The sequence below is a fragment of the Ranitomeya variabilis genome, chromosome 3 (assembly GCF_051348905.1).
Source record: "Ranitomeya variabilis isolate aRanVar5 chromosome 3, aRanVar5.hap1, whole genome shotgun sequence".
Taxonomy (NCBI): domain Eukaryota; kingdom Metazoa; phylum Chordata; class Amphibia; order Anura; family Dendrobatidae; genus Ranitomeya; species Ranitomeya variabilis.
Genome location: NC_135234.1, coordinates 711,115,078 through 711,133,974, shown reverse-complemented (window position 1 = coordinate 711,133,974; position 18,897 = coordinate 711,115,078). Strand labels below are relative to the sequence as shown.

Genomic DNA, 18,897 nt, shown 5'->3' with positions numbered 1-18,897 from the left:
TTAAATGTTACACTGTGGCTCAGTGGTTAGCACTGTTGCTTTGCTGCGCTGGTGTCCTTGGTACAATCCCACCAAAGACAACATCTGCCAGGAGTTTGTATGTTCTCCCCATGTTTGCGTAGTTTCCTCTGGGTTCTCCGGTTTCCTGCCACATTCCAAAGACCATACCAATAGGGAATATAGATTGTGAGCGAAGGTGAGGTTAGTAAAGTGCTGTGGAATTAATGATGCCATATAAAGGAAGTAATACACAAATAATGATAAATAAATCTGGTGTAAAATTTTAAGTTCAGCCTACTCCTCTAATTTTTCAATCCATAGTTTTCACAGTAAAATATGTATACATGCATGTTTGTCCCCCCCACAAGTCAGAGCCAGACGTCACAACATTGTGACAATTTACTTTATTATATAGCTATACAGGAAAATCTCATACAATTCACTATCAATGGGATTACAAAAGTAATCAGTGGGATTAATTTGCAGAAACATAAAAAAAAAAAAAATTGCATTGATTTCATTAATTTTTTTTCCAGTTTTTATCAAAAAATTAAAAGCAATTACAGTCCTGTTCAGAACCACCAGACAACCAACAAAAATGCACTACAATATTATTTTATTTAGTTACAGAATAATCTATATATCAGTACAGGTTGCAGGAAAGGGAAAAAAAAAAAAAGTTAGTGCTATATACAAGTGTTATCTTTTTTTTTTTTGTCTTCTTTTTAACCGCTCTTTACAAATTGAAGTCAGGATGAACAATTTATTTTAGGACCAAATGCGTAGAAAGCATCGGGTAAAGGCTAGAATAAGAGAATGATCAAAATCCGACTGTTGGGGGAGGGGAGAACAGAAAGTGATTACGTGGGAAGTCTTGTTCCTGGAGCACGGTATACAGAAGGATGGATCAACCTGCGACTTGACGGGTTCCAAAGGCAAAAGCGATGTATAGTAAGATTGTTCTATGACACTATGCCAATCTATTGTTAAGAGTCTATAATAATGCATTTTATATATTTATTTATTATTATTTTTTTTAATTAAATATATCCTACACGTATTTGTAATTTCGACCAGGAAGGCTTTTCTCCCTAGTGGAAAAAAAAAAATATAAAAAAATGTTTATATATCTTTACAGTTTTTGTATTTCTTTTTTTTGTTTTTTTTTTTAAATGAAATATAGCTTCATGCTTTAGTGCTGTGCAAATTCATTATAGCATGTCGTAAATTATCCGTATGAAATGACAAAATGGCGTCTTGGTTTGTTTTTTTCCAGTTGGAATCTTAATATCCTCGCAAGCACTAGTATAAATGCATGTTACAATATCGAAAAAAAATAAAATAAAAATAAAACTAGTACTATGGCTGAGATCTGTGGTCTTCGGAGAGTGAGCGTCGCTTACCGGTTAAAGCGTGGAGATCGGACAGCAGGTTACGGATGAGGAGTATTTAGTCTTTTTTTTTTTACTTCTTCACTGAAAACATCAACGTTTGATTTTAAAAACACAAAGTTGATTAATAAATGACGTCTGCTAATATCTCTGCACGATAATAAGGATAATAAAAGGCTTATGGACTACAGGAAAATTAACCCTCCCCATATTAAGGCTAGGAAAGGCACTCCTCTCGAATGCTTGGTATGAGCATGCATGCAACGGGATGCTTGAGATAAGAGTGCGCCAATAGTACATTACCAATGACTCTCCAGCGCCCTCTGCAGAGCGCTTTCAGATTACAGGCACATTTTGCTTTGCTCCTTCCATATAAATGGCCGTTTCTCCAGTTTACTACCCTGTAAGGTAGGAGTCACTTCTCGAACGCTTCTGATTTCGGCCGGATTCCACGTCTTGGTTTCCAGTGTAGAACTCGTCTTGTAGATGGTGGTTATCAAGTATGGCTACAGCTATCTATTGTGGAGGTCGGTGACCGGACGTCAGTGCATCTGCGCGTAGATAGCCTGGAATCAGTGATATCACTGTAGTATGTGCTGCAGCAAGGATGAGTACTGTTGTAGAAGAGAACAGATTGACTTTTGTGTTTGTTTTATACCCCTGGAGACTGAATGCATTAAAAATGGATATACTATAACAAACTACAAAGTTACTCTGCAAGATAAACAAAAATAAACTTAAGATCGGTATGAGCATGTCCTCGAGTCTCTTACAATGAAGAGAAATCTATGAGTGTTCATGTAATATATCACTTCCGTGGAGATTATGACAGGGTGTTGATCTAAGGTTCTCTGAAGCAATGGGTCTCCTCTATTCCAGCAGCATGATAGACAAGGACTATATTACATCACACTTTGCAGACACATCGGCATTTACAGAATTACACAGCAATTGCTCTCTCCGGTCTTCTCGCGGTTTCTTTGACCTGAAAAATAAATTACAAACGTAATTTACAGAAAAACCATACATTGGATCTGAAAAAACCCAACCCGTAACCCCTCTACAAACCCCCCCCCCCCCCCGCCTGTTTTCATCTTCACGACCAAGCAAATTTTCACAATTCCGATCACTGTCACTTTATTTGGTAGAAACTCCGGAACGTTTCAACGGATCCCTCTGACTTGGAGACTGTTTTTTGGTGACATACTGTCATTCACGATAGTGGTTAAATGACTTGCATTTTTTGGGGAAAAAAAACCCAAAAATTTGGAGAAAATGGTGAAAATTTTGCAAATTCTTGAATTTTTATGCCTTTAAATCAGAGCGTCATATTGCACAAAATAGCGAATAAATAACATTTTCCACATGTCTACTTTCCTTTTCCCAATCTTGTACAATTTTTTTTTTTTTGTTAGGAAGTTATAAGGGTAAAAAGTTGACCAGCGATCTCATTTTTCCAACAAAATTTACAAAACCTTTTTTTTTTTTTTTTGTAGGGACCGCATCACATATTAAGTGACAGATGCCTAGAGACAGAAAATACCCCAAAGTGACACCATTGTAAAAACTATACCCTTCAAAGTCCCAAAACCACATTCAAGAAGTTTATTAACCCTTCAGGTGCTTTACAGGAATTAATGGAATGTGGAAGGAAAAAAAAAATTCAACTTTTTTTTTTTTTTTTTCACAAAAATTTTACTTTAGACTCAATTTTCACAATGGTAACAGGAAAAAAAATTAACCCCAAAAATTGTTGTACACTTTTTTCTGAGCATGCAGATACCCTGTATGTGGGGTAAAACTACTGTTTGGGCACACGGCAGGACTCTGAAGGGAAGGAGAACAGTGTGAATTTCTGATTGAAGAATTTGCTGAAATAATTAGCGGACACAGTGTTTGCAGTGCTCCTGATGCACCTAAACAGTGGAAATCCCCAACAAGTGACACCATTTTGGAAACTAGACCCCTTCGGGAACTTATCTAGATCTGTATTGAGCACCTTGAACCCACACAGGTGCTTCACAGACGTTTATAACGTTAAGCCGTGAAAATAATAAATAAATAAAATCACATTTTTTAACACAAAAATGTTATTTTAACCCAATTTTTTTATTTTCATGAGGGTAACAGGAGAAAATGGACCACAAACATTGCTGTGCAAGTTCTCCTTAGTACACAGATACCCCATATGTGTACCTTTTGAAGTACAGTGCAAAGGTCAGAAGGGAAGATGCACCATACTGGAGTTCAGATTTTGCTGGACTGGTTTGAGTGTGCAATGTCACAGCCCCCGAGGTGTCAGCACAGGTGAACCCCCCCCATAAGTGACCCCATTTTACAAACTACACTTCTTAGTTGATTTAATTTAGGGGTGGAGTGAACATGTTGATGCCACAGGCATGTCACAGAAAGTTATACCATTGGGTAGTGAAGAAAATTGCATTTTTAACACCAAAATTTAGTTTTTGCCCAGAGTTCATCACATTTTCACAAGGAGAAATGAGTAAAACAGTCCCACACTTTCTGCTGAATGTAGAAATACCCCACTTGTGGCTGTACCGCACTGATTAGCCATGCGGCGATATTCGGAATGGACGGAGCGATATTTTCCTCCTGGAGCGTAAATTTTCATAGAATAGTTTGCGGACTCCATATACAGAGCCCCTAAGTACTAGAAAAGCAGAATTCCCCCTCAACTGACCCCATTTTGGAAATTAGACTCCTTTGGGAACTTAGCTACAGGTGTAGTGACAATTTTGACTCCACGGGTGTGTTCCAGAAACAAGAAGCAGAGGATGTAAAACCTGCAAACGGTCGTTGTAGTGACCAATATATTGTAGTGACCAGTACGTTGTGCCCAGTTCATGCTTATGGAGACTTACACCTGTAAATTAGGGGGGGCTGTCAACGCTACAGAAATGCCAAACATGTAGACGCTAAATGTGGTTTAGGCACACTGGGGCTCAGATGGGAGAAGGGCAATTGGATGCGGGAGAGCAGAATTTGTTGAATTTCTTTTTTGGGGCCAGGAGCCATTTCGCTTTTCCAGAGTCTTTGTACTACCAGTAAAGTGGAAGCCCCCTATATTTCCGATAACAGATGACAGATCTGAAAAGGGACTTGCTATTTTTGTGGATTGATTTGAACCTTTTATTGGGAACATTTTACATAACGCTTGGTATAATTTATCCAGGGCTCTATGCTGAGCACTTACTTTAAGGTTTCCATCTAAATCTCTGAGTGACGCGATTCAGATGAAACCCCCCGAGGGATCCATTCTCTATAATGAGGCAACACTCTGGCCTCTGTCTGGCCTCTGTTCAGCATTGCCTTTTTCAAAAGTGCGCAAAATCCTAAAACAACGGGCACCGCCGGATCACAGGTTCTATGGCGTCCTCATTATAGGGAATCTTCCGCCAGGGGTTCTGCCTGAATCACGTATTTCAGAAATTTACATGGAAACCCCAATGCAAGCACAGGATAAATGTGAACAAAGCCTTACTGTGATCTTTGGGAGGCAGAATAAACAAATCAACAGCAGGTGAAGATTTGGTTTTATTTTTTCATGCCATTTCTCGTACAGTATAAGTATTTAGACGACTTATTCTTTGGGTCGATGTGATTACAGTGATACCAGATTTATATAGTGTTCTTATGTTTGGCTGCTGTCACAGTAAAATACGCTTTTTACTGCAAAAACTAGTTTTTGCATCATTTTGAAAACTAATTTGTCTATATTTCAGCTGAACTAGTCATGCGAGTGCTTGTTTTTGGCAGGACAAGTTGACGTTTTTATTGGTATCATTTTCAGTCACAACATTTTTTGATCGCCTTTTATTCCGATTTTTGGTAGGCAGAATGAACAAAAACCAGCAATTCAGGAATAGTTTGTGTTTTTTTTGGTGCTGTTCTGTGTGTAGTAAAATTGATAAGGCAGCTCTATTTTTAAGGTCAGCACAATTACAACGATACGATTTTTTTAAAAGTTTTGACACCGTTACACAAACTATTTTATATATAAAAAAAATTATTTTTGCATTGCTTTATTCTGAGCACTATAACTTTCATTTTTTGGCTGATGGAGCTTTATGGTGGCTTGTTTTTTATGGGACAAGAGGATGTTTTCAGGGGTACCATTTTTAATTTACATTAGTCTTTTTATCTAATTTAGTCCACTTTTTGTTCAGCGGTATGATAAAGTATCTTGTTTTGCCTTTTTTTTTTTTAATGGGGTTCACTGAAGGGATAAACTAGTGGGACAGTTTTATAGGTCAACTTGTTCCAGACGTGGCGATGCCAAATGTGTACTTTCATGGCTTATTTTTTTTATAGATTTATTTATGGGTTCAATATATATTTTTACTATTTTGTGTTTTATTTTTATTTTTTTACCTGTTTACTTAGTCTCACTATGGGACTTTCACGGTTTGCAGTCTGATCGCTGTTATAAAGCATTGTAATGCAGTAGTATTGCTATACCTTATAACCTGTCAGCCATGTAGACACAAGTTAGTTAGATCATGCACTGCGCATAATCTAAATATTTCGCCAGTGTCTGATGACCCAGAGAGCTCGCTCCCTCTGCCCGCCTTCTAAATGCTGCTATCGGTATCAGCAGCCAAAATCACCTTTACGTTTCCATATATCCAAGGTTCATAAGTACCTACCGACCTGAACGTATGGATCCGTCCAAGGTCGTAAAGGGGATAAAGGGAATCTGTTAGCAGGTTTTCGCTATGTAACATGAGACCAGCATACTGTAGGGGCAGAGGGCCTGATTCCACTGATGGATCACTTACTGGGCTGCTATGTGTAGTTTTGAAAGAATCCTTGTTTGTCTGATGTAGCAGAGTTAAGAGCTGTGAGCTCTGTATAACCCCACACACAGCACTGACCGGCAGCTTCTTGTGTACACTGTGAATGGTCAGCAAGCTGCCAATCAGTGGTGGGGGCGGGGCAATACAGATTAGCCTGACTGACTGGCACGTGACATGTAGTCCTGTAGTGCCAATTTCCTGCTGAAAAAATACCGATTGTATTGAAACTAAGGGGTAAAGTTTCTAATTATGGAGAGTGACATGACTGACGTGCCAGGATAAGACGACATGTGTCATGCATGCTCCTCTGGAAAATTAAATATGCAAATGGTCGCTTCATTTAGGAAGAGAACTGGAACTCTATCGCCACCTATGGGAAGTAACAATCCTAAAACGTTAATAACTCTTTATTGACCCTTGTCACATGAATTAGGATAAAAGCCAAACCAGAACCTCAAATTGCAGACACGTGTTTTGGGGTGATGCCTGTCATCAAGCCGCTACGCCTCCTTACCCTGGCATATCGGACATGTCACTCTCCATAAGGAAAAACGTTCCCTCATTTAAAAATGAACCCCAATATTAATATGGCTAATCTGGTTGTCTCTGTTTATGGACATATATCTGTAAATCTCAGGACACTACCTCCATATTCAGTTCAATAAAGGTACCTTCACACTGAACAACTTAACAACGATAACGATAGCGATCCGTGACGTTGCAGCGTCCTGGATAGCGATATCGTTGTGTTTGACACGCAGCAGCGATCAGGATCCTGCTGTGACATCGTTGGTCGGAGCTAGAAGGCCAGCACCTTATTTCGTCGCTGGATCTCCCGCAGACATCGCTGAGTCGGCATGTGTGACGCCGATTCAGCGATGTCTTCACTGGTAACCAGGGTAAACATCGGGTTACTAAGCGCAGGGCCGCGCTTAGTAACCCGATATTTACCCTGGTTACCAGTGTAAATGTAAAAAAAAATACAAACACTACATACTTACATTCCGGTGTCTGTCGGGTCCCCCGGCGTTCTGCTTCCCTGCACTGTGTCAGCGCCGGCTGGCCGTAAAGCAGGGCACAGCGGTGAAGTCACCGCTCTGCTTTACGGCCGGCGCTTACACAGTGCAGGGAAGCAGAACGCCGGGGGACCCGACAGACACCGGAATGTAAGTATGTAGTGTTTGTTTTTTTTTACATTTACACTGGTAACCAGGTTAAATATCGGGTTACTAAGCGCGGCCCTCGCTTAGTAACCCGATGTTTACTCTGGTTACCCGGGGACTTCGGTATCGTTGGTCGCTGGAGAGCCGTCTGTGTGACAGCTCTCCAGCGACCACACAGCGACGCTGCAGCGATCGGCATCGTTGTCTAGATCGCTGCAGCGTCGCTAAATGTGACGGTACCTTAACTCTTGGCATAGTGTGGCCGCGGACCACTCTTGCTTGTGAGCACCAATAGAGCCTGATCTGTAACCAGCTGCTCCCCCAACTGTATAATATGAAGGCAGTGTCCTAAGATTTACAGATCTCATATGTCCATAAACTAAGAAAAGCAGATTAGCCATATTAAAATTGGAATGAATCCCTAATTGAGGAATCAGTACTCCGTGGGCTGACCCCAGTGCCAATAATTCAGAATCCGTGGCAGTCTGGTTAATCTCCTAATAGGCAGTGGGGATGCATATTGGAAGCATCTAATACTAATCCCCCCAAAAAGGTCAAAATAATTAGTAGCTAGAACAATATCTATTTACCAATATACACTTTGATTTTAAATAGCACAATTCTTAATTTGGGAAATAATACATTTTTTAATATCCCAGAATCATTAGTTAGGGTTTATTTGCCTCACGGCAATCTGTATGTTTAATTATTAAACCCTATGCAGAATCTCAATTGAACAGTTGGGGAATATGCAATTAGTCACCTACATATTTAATCTTATCTGCAAATTACCACTAGGGCCGCAGGTAAATAGCTCATTTCCCAACAGGTTTTCTTTAAAAAAGTTTTCCTTACATCTGTATCCTAGCCACAGGATAAGCGGTAAGATAGCTGGGAGCTGCACAAATAACCAGTAACAGGACGGGTGAGTGTCTCTACTCTCATGTTCTTTTGGGCATTTTGTACAGTGCGGTCGTGAACTGCCACTCCACACATTCATTGTAGGAGTTAAGATGGTTTTACAACAGGCGGTGAGCAGTGCTGGTGACAATGCTGTGTCATATGTCTGGGTTTGAGCCCTTGAGCTTGTGTTTTGTGGTTGGCTTCTCTGTCCGCCGAGCCACAGAAGATCAATTTTTTTCTCCTGGTGTACACCCTTTTCTCCTGTTTAGTTTGTTATCCTTGCAGTAGTCTTTTTAGAGTAAGGCTACGTTCACATTTGCGTTGTGCACCGCAGCGTCGGCGCCGCAACGCACAACGCAAACAAAAACGCAGCAAAACGCATGCACAACGCTGCGTTTTGCGCCGCATGCGTCCTTTTTTGATTGATTTTGGACGCAGCAAAAATGCAACTTGCTGCGTCCTCTGCGCCCGGACGCATGTTAAATATAGGGGCGCAGACCGCAAATGTGAACGTAGACTAACAGGTGTATTCATTAAAGCATTTGTATGCCACATCACCTTTTGAGTGCGGCTTTATATATTTTTACCCTGCTGGTGATAGTCTCATTTGGATGTGTAGCCATACTGCTGTAGTTTAAGCCAGTCAGTAAAAGACCAGCCAGGTTTCATCTCTGCTGTTTATGTTCTGAACTTATCTTCGGTTTCTTTATAGAAAGTACCGTAGAGGACATATTCTCTAATTTTGTATCCTTTATTTTGTATTTCATGGTCTGTTTTACTCACTCTGGGATCTTTCTATTTCAGCACTTTCCCTTCTGTAGGTGACTTGCACTCTGCTCTGCCCTCCGGTTCTTTAGGAGGAACGTGAAAAGCTCAAAGACCTTTCAGGTAGCACACCTCCGAGTTGCCATCGTACAGACTGTGGTTATGCCCCCTGACGAAGGTGTGATCGCCGAAACGTGCGTTGGGGCGGAAGCGCGTCTCCAGTACTCCAGTCCTCTGTGCGGTGGGTACCTTGCTGCAGCAGCATTTACTATTTCGGTTTAATAGACTATGGCACACATATGTGACAGTATTATAGCGGCTATGGTCTGTTTGCCTGTGTATATTTTGTGAACGGTTGCTGTTAGCTCTGTTTCCCTCGTTGCATGGTCTAACTACTTTTTGTTTGGTTTACTTAGTTTATTATATATTATTTTTGCTTATTTTTTCTGTCTCTACATATACACAATTCTTAAACTAGGAGGACTGTGAGTCCTGGTTGCGCTCTTCCTGCTAATCCTTCAGCAGTGTTTTCTGTGTTGCTACTACCTTCCCTCCCTTCACCTGATTTTTATATTGTCAAATATTCTCAATAAAGTTTATAGTGTTTTTATCACATTTGGTCTGACCAGTTATCATCTTTTTCGGTTTGTTGTTAGACTGTGGTTAGGGCAATCTCAGTTCACGCAGCAACCACTAGGTACTGCGGGGTCAGGATCTCTAGTCCCTACAGGAACCAGAAGGGTCAGTTGCAGTTTTTATTGTGTTACCCATTTTCCCCCAGAGTGAATGGCTACACAATCATAAATGCTTTGGCGCACAGATGCTAGATGGGCTTGCAGGTATCTGCGCACCTGTCTGACTGTGTACATCAGTGACACTCACTTCCTGGGGCGTGATTGACAACCCCTTTAAAGCAAAGAGCCATGAGAGTTCATCAGATTCTCTATGGAAGTTATTGTAAATTTAAAGGCCACAAATGTTTAGCAGATGTGGATTCCACTAATGGTTCCCATATCTCAAGAACACCACCTTGTCACACGTTACTTTCAAGTGAACAGGATATACTCGTAAGGCCACCTCCTCTCTACCTCTGCCAGGACCCCGTTCTTGAAATAAACGGGGTCTCATGGGTGGTATTTGAATCTAATATGCATTTTGTGGCATATCCTGTTAAGACGCCATAAACGTAAAAGATAGAAATACCCCTTTAAATTGATAATGGCAATTGTTAATTGCAAGTTCACTTAGTCATTTCTGTTAGTGGCCACCTTCCTTCTGCACCATAGGAATCTACTTTCTCGGAGGCGTCTCTGCTCCAGAGCCACCGTTTTTTTTAATCAGATGTACCGTATATTAGAGAACATGCCAATCCCTAATATACCAGAATACTGCAATACCCCCAGGAATAATCTGTCTCCCCTGTCACCTGGCAGCATCTCCGGGGGTCCAGAAAATAACATAACAAGGACATTCTAAAAACCCGATAGAGAGGTGGTGATTGTGACAGTTTATTCTGACTATGAGAGCCCCCGTCATCGCTCCGTGAAGGGGCTGCCCTTTCAGCAAAATGCCTTGTTAAAGTTCAGCAAGTAAATTAGACGTTCCTGGCAGGGAATCACGCCAGCAACTTAATGCTGGGGAAATGTCAAGTCACTGATCAGTCTGGAATGTGAAAGAAAAATGAATATTAAATATTAGGAATCATCAAATAAATGAGAGATAATGAAGCAGAAAATCCGGCTCATGTGCTGCAAGGATAGAAGGCTGCGGGCTGGGTGGGGGGCATAATGATGAGAACGGAGACCGGCAGAGAGGGGCTGTACGGACCTGTCATATCTGTAAGGCTGATCCCCCATTACCTCAATATGTGCCTGTATGGATGATGGGTCATCTATCCCAGACACATCTTGGTTGGCCGTATGGCCATACATTGCAGACCTTGTAACCCCTCGTAGTGCTCCATATTCCCATACGTCCTACGAGAAGGGTCTCAGTGCAGCCGACAGCCCCCCATAGTGTCAGCGAAGACTGAGTGCTGAGGAGCTGTCTATAGTCAGACACTAATCACCGAGACAAGCCATGCATTACTAAGGAGATTGCAGCCATGATCTCACTGGATCAGATTTGCAATGATCAAGTCCCTGTTCTTGGTCTCATTCTGTATGTGGAGTAAGCTGCCGCCACACACTGCTGCTGGACACTTATCTGCCCTGAGAACTAAAGGATCAGGCATGTTGAAATCCAGCAGCCCAATCCTTCTACCGGCAGAAGTTTCATCTAAGATTCATTTTAGGTTTTCAGCCACCTTATTACTAATGATAGATGAAAATAGGGGAGAAAGACCACCCTAAAGCAAGAGAAATTCTAAAAAAAACAAACAAAAAACACATGGGGATACAGATCCGGAATCAGCATTAGGAGAAATTGACCCTTTTCCTTCACAGCCTCTTTTACGACAGATTCCCTCAGATTATTATTATTATTTATTGTTATAGCGCCATTAATTCCATGGCGCTTTACATGTGAGGAGGGGTATACATAATAAAAACAAGTACAATAATCTTGAACAATACAAGTCATGACTGGTACAGGAGGAGAGAGGACCCTGCCCGCGAAGGCTCACAATCTACAAGGATGAATCCTTTCCTCCAAAGGTGTAAGACACAGAAAAAAAAAAAAAAAAAAAAGAGTGTACATCATCTCTTTCTACAGAAAGGGTTAATCCAGGTGTGCGAATTCGGAGTTCGGCAGCCTCACTTCTGGTCCTGTGCCGAATACAGTAAGGAGCATTGTGTCGGCACGTCATCAGTGCTTCATATGAAGGGGTCTGGCTGACCATTTCGTTAGCTACGCCAGACCCCCTTAGTCTCAGCGGAGCTGACCGAGAAGAGGGCTGGCTTAACTATTGCATTTTGGAGTCAGCCAGGCCCCATCATATTCAGATCAGGTTTCACGTCGACAGGAAACTCTTCTGCTTTGAACACATCACCAGAAGTGAAGCCAGGGCAGACCAAGAATGATCGGGACAATCGTCCTAACTGAACTACATGAAAGAAGCCCTCTTCCTCCTCCTCCCAATATATTGCTGTCATCTTATTATACAGCACCGTGTACTTACAGTTGCTCATTTTACCGTCTCAATTAATTATTCTCTTCTCCATTAGGTCTATGATTAAAAACGGACTAGCTGAATCCTTCAAAGCGCTATGTAGAAACAGGATGTCTATTTTCCCTGTGTGAGCCATCATTAGAACTACAATCCTACCATCACTGCAAAGTCCCTGGCAGCCCAGCTCCTCCACCTCTAACTTCTGACCCAGTTGCTCTGTTCCTCCTGCCAATGACTTTGCAGTGAAGTAGAATTGTAGTAATGATGACTCATGCAGGGAAATGAGACTTCCTGTTTCTACATAAACTTTAGAAGGATTCAGCTAGTCGGGTTTTAATCATGTGATGTCATATGTAATAGAAAAGAGAAAAATTAACTGGAAAGGGGGGGGGGGCAAAATGAGCAATTGTAAGTACATGGTAATAGAATATGATGACTGCAATATATTAAGAGGATAAAAACTGATGGGAGAAGAGGAGGAGGAGGAGAAGGAGGAAGAGGAGGAGGGCTTCTTTAACAAGTTACACAACTTATGCTGAAATTAGAGATTACGTTTTTCTTTGGATTAACAACCGTTTAGAGCTCTGGGATTTGCCTCATGTGAGCCCAATCATGGAGGGGTTTCCACCATTTCCCACCACTGACCAGGCCTAGACTGGCATGTGACTACCGCCCTGCCATGGTGAGGCAGCCGTCTTATGGTCATGTCTGGAGCCTGAAACGTCCCCTCTGGCTCTCCTCCTGCACTGTGTGCTGTGATCCAGCCTTTGTTGGGGCGCTCCCCGCTCCAGGCATGTGATACACCAGATACACGGACAATAGCCTAGTGTAGTGCTATAGAACAGCCATTGTCCCCGCAGCGCGGTGCCATGCCCAGAATTATTGCTCTCATTTACAATCTGACAAGGCTTCAGTTCTCGTTACATACCTGGAGAGAAGTAAGAAGAGCATTGTAATCCTAGCTTATAATGCAAACCTGGAATCTGGATACACGGACTCCACATCGCTGCTCAGCAGATCCAAAGATTACGCAGCAGCTGCGGCACGCCGAGGAAACAATGCTGCATAATGGCCATAAGTGGAACTGGACCAAGATTAATGATTACTGGTACTTAATCTTCAGCCAGGAGGGGTTACAGGACAAGTCCATAAATCAGGGCAATTCTAACATGCCCTTATAAAAATCAACAATCTGGATATCGGAGATTCCACTTCTCAGAAACTAATGGCTCCGTTAGATTATTGGTCTGGATCGGCCAAACAACCGACGATTTACAAATTGAATCAATTGGTCATTTACTGGCCTGTATAGACAATCCAAGCAGAATTACTGTTAATTTGATGGATCTGTGCATAGAATATCAGGTTATCGGCTGCACGTCGCTTCTTTACACAGGGCGTTGTGATGCAGAGAATGAGCGCTTTTCTTCGTTCACTGGTTGATTGTCGACCTGTTTAAATAGGCTGACAATCATGATCAAGTGTTCCCATATTATTGGCTCATCTAAAGGTGTCATAAATGGATCTGCCTGACCAGAAGTGAAGGTTCGGTGTCTTATCTGCGTACTGTGCCCACTCAGAAGTTCAAGGACCCAATGTAAAGTCTACAACAGGACTCGTGGGAACCAAGACATGGAAGCAACAAATCTCCACCCTTAATATTACACCCTCTGCCCAGTATTTACATGGATATAACTGGATTCAGTAACTTATGCTGACAAAGCGACAGGAAAACCAAAGCTGCCATATTGTGCTCTAGACCAAGAGTTAGGTCATTGTCTTCATGTAAAACCACGCACCTTGAGAATTTGGCTCTGGCAACGTCTCTCTGGCAACCAAGTGCATCACTGTTGTCTTGCCAAGTGGAAGTTTTAATGCTGTATGGACCAAAGAAAAGAAACAGTATCAGAAGCACAAGAACACTATGAGGGATTGATTATAGCAAGGACCTTAGATCTCACCGAGCCGGGCTCATCGGTGGGCCGAGCACCACAAGGGGCAGAAAGCAGCAGAAGGGACAACTTTACTATAGAGCCCAGCCCGAACCTGGCAATATTAGTGTTGGATTTCACAAAAATGTATATCTGTGTTGATAATTACATACTGGATCCATAAAAGCTAGAATTTGGAAGATGCAACAAAGAAAGATGTGCCCCTTATATTTAAAAAAAAAAAACCCCATATAAAAGCTAGGCAAGTAACAAAGGGGTTGTCTGGTGAAAACGAGTAATCACTTATCCAAAAGGATCAGACTGCTGGGACACACTGATGGACGGAACGGACACTTCTCGCTGACAGTATTCTCTATCCGTGCTCCAGTCACTACCTATGGGGCGGCCGAGGGCAGCGCTTGGCTTTTAAACCAGCAGTGGCATAAACAATGAATGGGGCCAGTGTGGTGTATCCAAACTAGTGCTTCAGTTTGTAACAACGGAAATAAAAATGCCTCATCCTGCCGACTGGTGGAGGCCGCCTACTGGGATCTGCCCCAATCAATACTTATCACCTATCCTGCCAAAGGCGATAACTTGTCTGCACCAGACAACCCCAGTAATAATAATACTTGTAGAAATTAGTAGTCCAGTTTCTTTAAATATTTAACCCTTATCTCTAAATTTTTCATACTTTAATGCTAATACAATAAGTATTGCGGCAGTGAGGACACGTCTGCAAGTAAAACCCAAACATTGCTATTAGCACTGTGGCCACAAGATGGCGACATTGCACTGCGAGAACCAAGGACAGAGCGGGTTTGTGGGGATGATAGAAGTCAGCTCACCAGGTAATCTTACAATGGATGGATCCCATCAGTGCAGCGACAAAGAACATATATTTCCACTATATACTTTCAGCAGTGCAAAACAAAACTGATTACACGTAGGAAGTGGCTACCAACATCAAGGGTCTGAGGCATGTGCAAGAAACCTAAACAGAGCTAAATGCTAGACAGTGATCAGTATTGTAGAGGATGTACTCCGTGATGTCTGCAGTGTTACATCACATCCAGGAGGGGGACAAGCAACGCCATGAGGCAGCCGCTGGCAGGCTTCTTCTTAGTCTCCTTAAGCTGGTAAACTGGTCATATTATGGAATCCTGGCTGCAGAGCTGAGTTATTTTATTTTTTTTTTTTTAATTTCTCATCTCCATTGTGGAGATATTCGCTTGTAAAGTTAAGGTTATATTTCTCCCTTCAACCAAGGAGGTTGTTGGCTGAGATTCATCTTTGGGGGCGTGCACTTTTTCTCCTGCATGAAGTTGACCAATCATATGCAGGAAGCATCAAACAGGGGGAGGAAAAGAACACACCCCCAGAGAATGTCAGACCCAGCTTTCTGTGAGATGATAGTGACAGACCAGCAGCTCTCCTCCCGAGGTCACACTGATCTTACTGTCGGCATCTACTGTGATTACAATCAGGGGGGAGGTGACGTATAGCAGAGCTGTGTGTCATTACAAACACCTCTGCAGCTGTCCTCTCACAGCGCAGTCAGCTTGGCTCTACTATGCCTTACCCTCACACTTAGGCACCATTCTGTGGGGCCGGTGGGAGAGCTACAGAAGCGTTTGTACTGAAAGCTCTGCAGTACTAGTCTCCCCCGCTCATACTCACAGAAGATGCGGACAGTAAGGTGAGCGTGCCTTCGGGAGGAGAGCAGGACGGTCTCATTACAGGTCTTACCGAATCACACAGAGAAAGCTGGGGGACATGCTATTTCTCTGGCTTGGTTATGGTTTCCGGTTTATGATTGGTCAACGTCATTTAGGGGGAAGAAGAATACATCCCAGAGACAAATTTCTGGTAACTCCCCCTTGTCTAAAGGGATAATTAGATAAACTTTACAAGCCAGTATCTCGCCAACTTAGATGAAATTGAAAAAAAAAATATGTAAAGTTTTTTTCAGTTCTGCAGCCACAGTTCATGCTGTGACCAGTTAAACATGCTCAAACTGATGGAAGGTTCCTTTTCAGTCTATGGACACTTAGAGAAGCATGTATCCTGAGCTAAAACTAATTTCTACAATTGGGTTTCATTCATTACAAATTTTTTACTGTTTGCCTTTTACCACCTCTAACCGGCACGGTGTATTGCTGAATGAGTTCACTGAGTGTCAATCAGTGAGCTCGTTCTGACGAGATCTTACAACTAGTGATGAGAGAACGCACTTGGATTAGGTGTTATCTGAGCATGCTCGTGTGCTAATAGAGTGTCTTCGGAGTGCTCGAATCAACAACATATGCACAGATAACATAACAAACAGGCAATACATGCATGGGTGACCGCAGTCGAACAGCCGCGGGGACTAGAACATAGTATTCGAGCACACTGAAGACACTATTAGCACACGACAGTGCTCTGACAACACCTAAGCACGCTCGCTCATCACTATTTATGGCTCATAACCTCCTTCTGGGCTCCTTTGTGCTTGTTTATGACCACATGAAAGAAAGAGGAGTTGAACTTTGTGGTCATAAATCAGTTCAGAGGAGCTCAAAAGACGGACGATAAGACAAACTGTCCTCTCAGAGCGCGCTCACTGACCGACCCTCAGTTAGCTCATCCTACAGCCAGCAATAGACAGTGTAACATAAAGGCTGTAACAGGCCAAAGGTACAATATTGTTAATTATACCCAATTGGAAAAAATGTTTTTTTAGCCAAAAATAAATACATTAAGGTATTGAAAAAAAGCATTTATGAAAAGCAGAAAACGGCTCATTTTTAGAAAAGACAGTAAAACAAGATTTGGTAAAGCAACTTTTAATGAAGTTTCAATGAAAAAGTTACCTCCTAAAGTCACATTGCCATGGAGAAACCGTCCTTGATAAATGAGTCGGAGAATGCACGGACTGCTGACCTGCTCCTCTTCCCAGTCTGAAAAAGAAAACCAGAGCAGAGACATAATGATCAACAGCGGAGCTCTTTATACAGGCGGAAGCCGACTACAGCAGAGGAAAGCACATTTCTACCGCGTAGCATTTCTCTCGCTATCTTAGTTTATCGATGTCTGAGAATGCCGTGAGACAACCCCCTTCGGGTCTATCAGACCGGCCATAGTGATATATGATATAACATTATATATCTTATTATTGGACAAGAGAACAAAAGAATACAACGTGACAGCCGCAAATAAGTGATGAAAAGGGTGAAATGCTACCAAAATACCTGGTGGCTCCAAAGGGTTAACCTGTGCCGCTTTGGCAAAGTAGCCACCAGTGCCCGCCTCATTGTCTAAACAGGAAAGGTGCACAATGACTGTCCAGTGTGAACAAGGCCCAGATAGGTCGTGGCTCTCACCTCCACCGTTCTGGAAATGTGTGAATACATTGTGTCATCATTCCACATGTCAATGGGCATGTAGACAACCCGACACTGTCCGCACTCATCGGATGGAGGGACACAGCCCGCTGACCAGGGCCATAGTAATGCCCAGCTGTACAACAGAGGAAAACAGATTTCTAATAAAAAAGGCTCCCTGATGGATTTTTCATGGGGAACATAAGACCTTGACTTGATACTTCTATTTATCCTTTCAATGGTTCATTAAAGGGTTCATGAATAAGCTGAACTCCGCATCTCGCTAAAATGTAACACGGAAAGGAGAAAGTGAAGCTAAGCTAATGACCTCAGAGCCGAGCGCAGATTTATCGGCCACATTGGACTCCAGAATCAATGTCACGCTGTCCATGGAATGAGCGCCTAAAGCTGGAGGAAGAAATACCGCAGGCCATGACATGATTATGGATGCTGCTCAGACAGATCTGGAGACGTTTCTTATTTTGGCACCTTATCGGTGACATCAGCTATCCAACGGCGGCCGGTTACGCTGCTACTTGATTCGCTCCGTCTGAACCATACAAACAGCCAGGGTGAAACGATAAGAGAAGGTGGAGGAGGACGAGACGGACAACGACGACGACTAGGAAGAGGAGAAGGACGACGACGACGAGGAAGAGGAGAAGGACAACGACGACGAAGAGGAGAAGGACAACGACGAGGAAGAGGACGACGAGGAGGAAGAGGAGAAGGACGACGAGGAGAAGGACGAGGAGGAGGAGAAGGACGAGGAGGAGGAGGAAAAGGACGAGGAGGAAGAGGAAAAGGACGAGGAGGAAGAGGAGAAGGACGAGGAGGAAGAGGAGAAGGACGAGGAGGAAGAGGAGAAGGACGAGGAGGAAGAGGAGAAGGACGAGGAGGAAGAGGAGGAAGAGGAGAAGGACGAGGAGGAAGAGGAGAAGGACGAGGAGGAAGAGGAGAAGGACGAGGAGGAAGAGGAGAAGGACGAGGAGGAAGAGGAGAAGGACGAGGAGGAAGAGGAGAAGGACGAGGAGGAAGAGGAGAAGGACGAGGAGGAAGAGGAGAAGGACGAGGAGGAAGAGGAGAAGGACGAGGAGGAAGAGGAGAAGGACGAGGAGGAAGAGGAGAAGGACGAGGAGGAGAAGGACGAGGAGGAGAAGGACGAGGAGGAGGAGAACGAGGAGGAGAAGGACGAGGAGAAGGACGAGGAGGAAGAGGAGAAGGACGAGGAGGAAGAGCAGAAGGACGAGGAGGAAGAGGAGAAGGACGAGGAGGAAGAGGAGAAGGACGAGGAGGAAGAGGAGAAGGACGAGGAGGAAGAGGAGAAGGACGAGGAGGAAGAGGAGAAGGACGAGGAGGAAGAGGAGAAGGACGAGGAGGAAGAGGAGAAGGACGAGGAGGAAGAGGAGAAGGACGAGGAGGAAGAGGAGAAGGACGAGGAGGAAGAGGAGAA

The 18,897-nt window shown here is 43.0% G+C and overlaps 1 protein-coding gene across 1 annotated transcript in view; it reads right to left on the bottom strand.

The window, feature by feature from the left end:
• Positions 1-389: 389 nt before the first annotated feature.
• Positions 390-18,897, bottom strand: part of UBL3 (ubiquitin like 3) — a 141,668-nt gene continuing 123,160 nt past the window's right edge. Inside the window, exons 3-5 of the mRNA XM_077298277.1 lie at positions 16,935-17,021; positions 13,948-14,025; positions 390-2,376 (exon numbers count right to left, since the gene is read on the bottom strand). Coding sequence (XP_077154392.1) covers positions 2,324-2,376; positions 13,948-14,025; positions 16,935-17,021 — 218 coding nt within the window. The 3' untranslated portion in view covers positions 390-2,323. The remainder of the gene's footprint in view (positions 2,377-13,947; positions 14,026-16,934; positions 17,022-18,897) is intronic.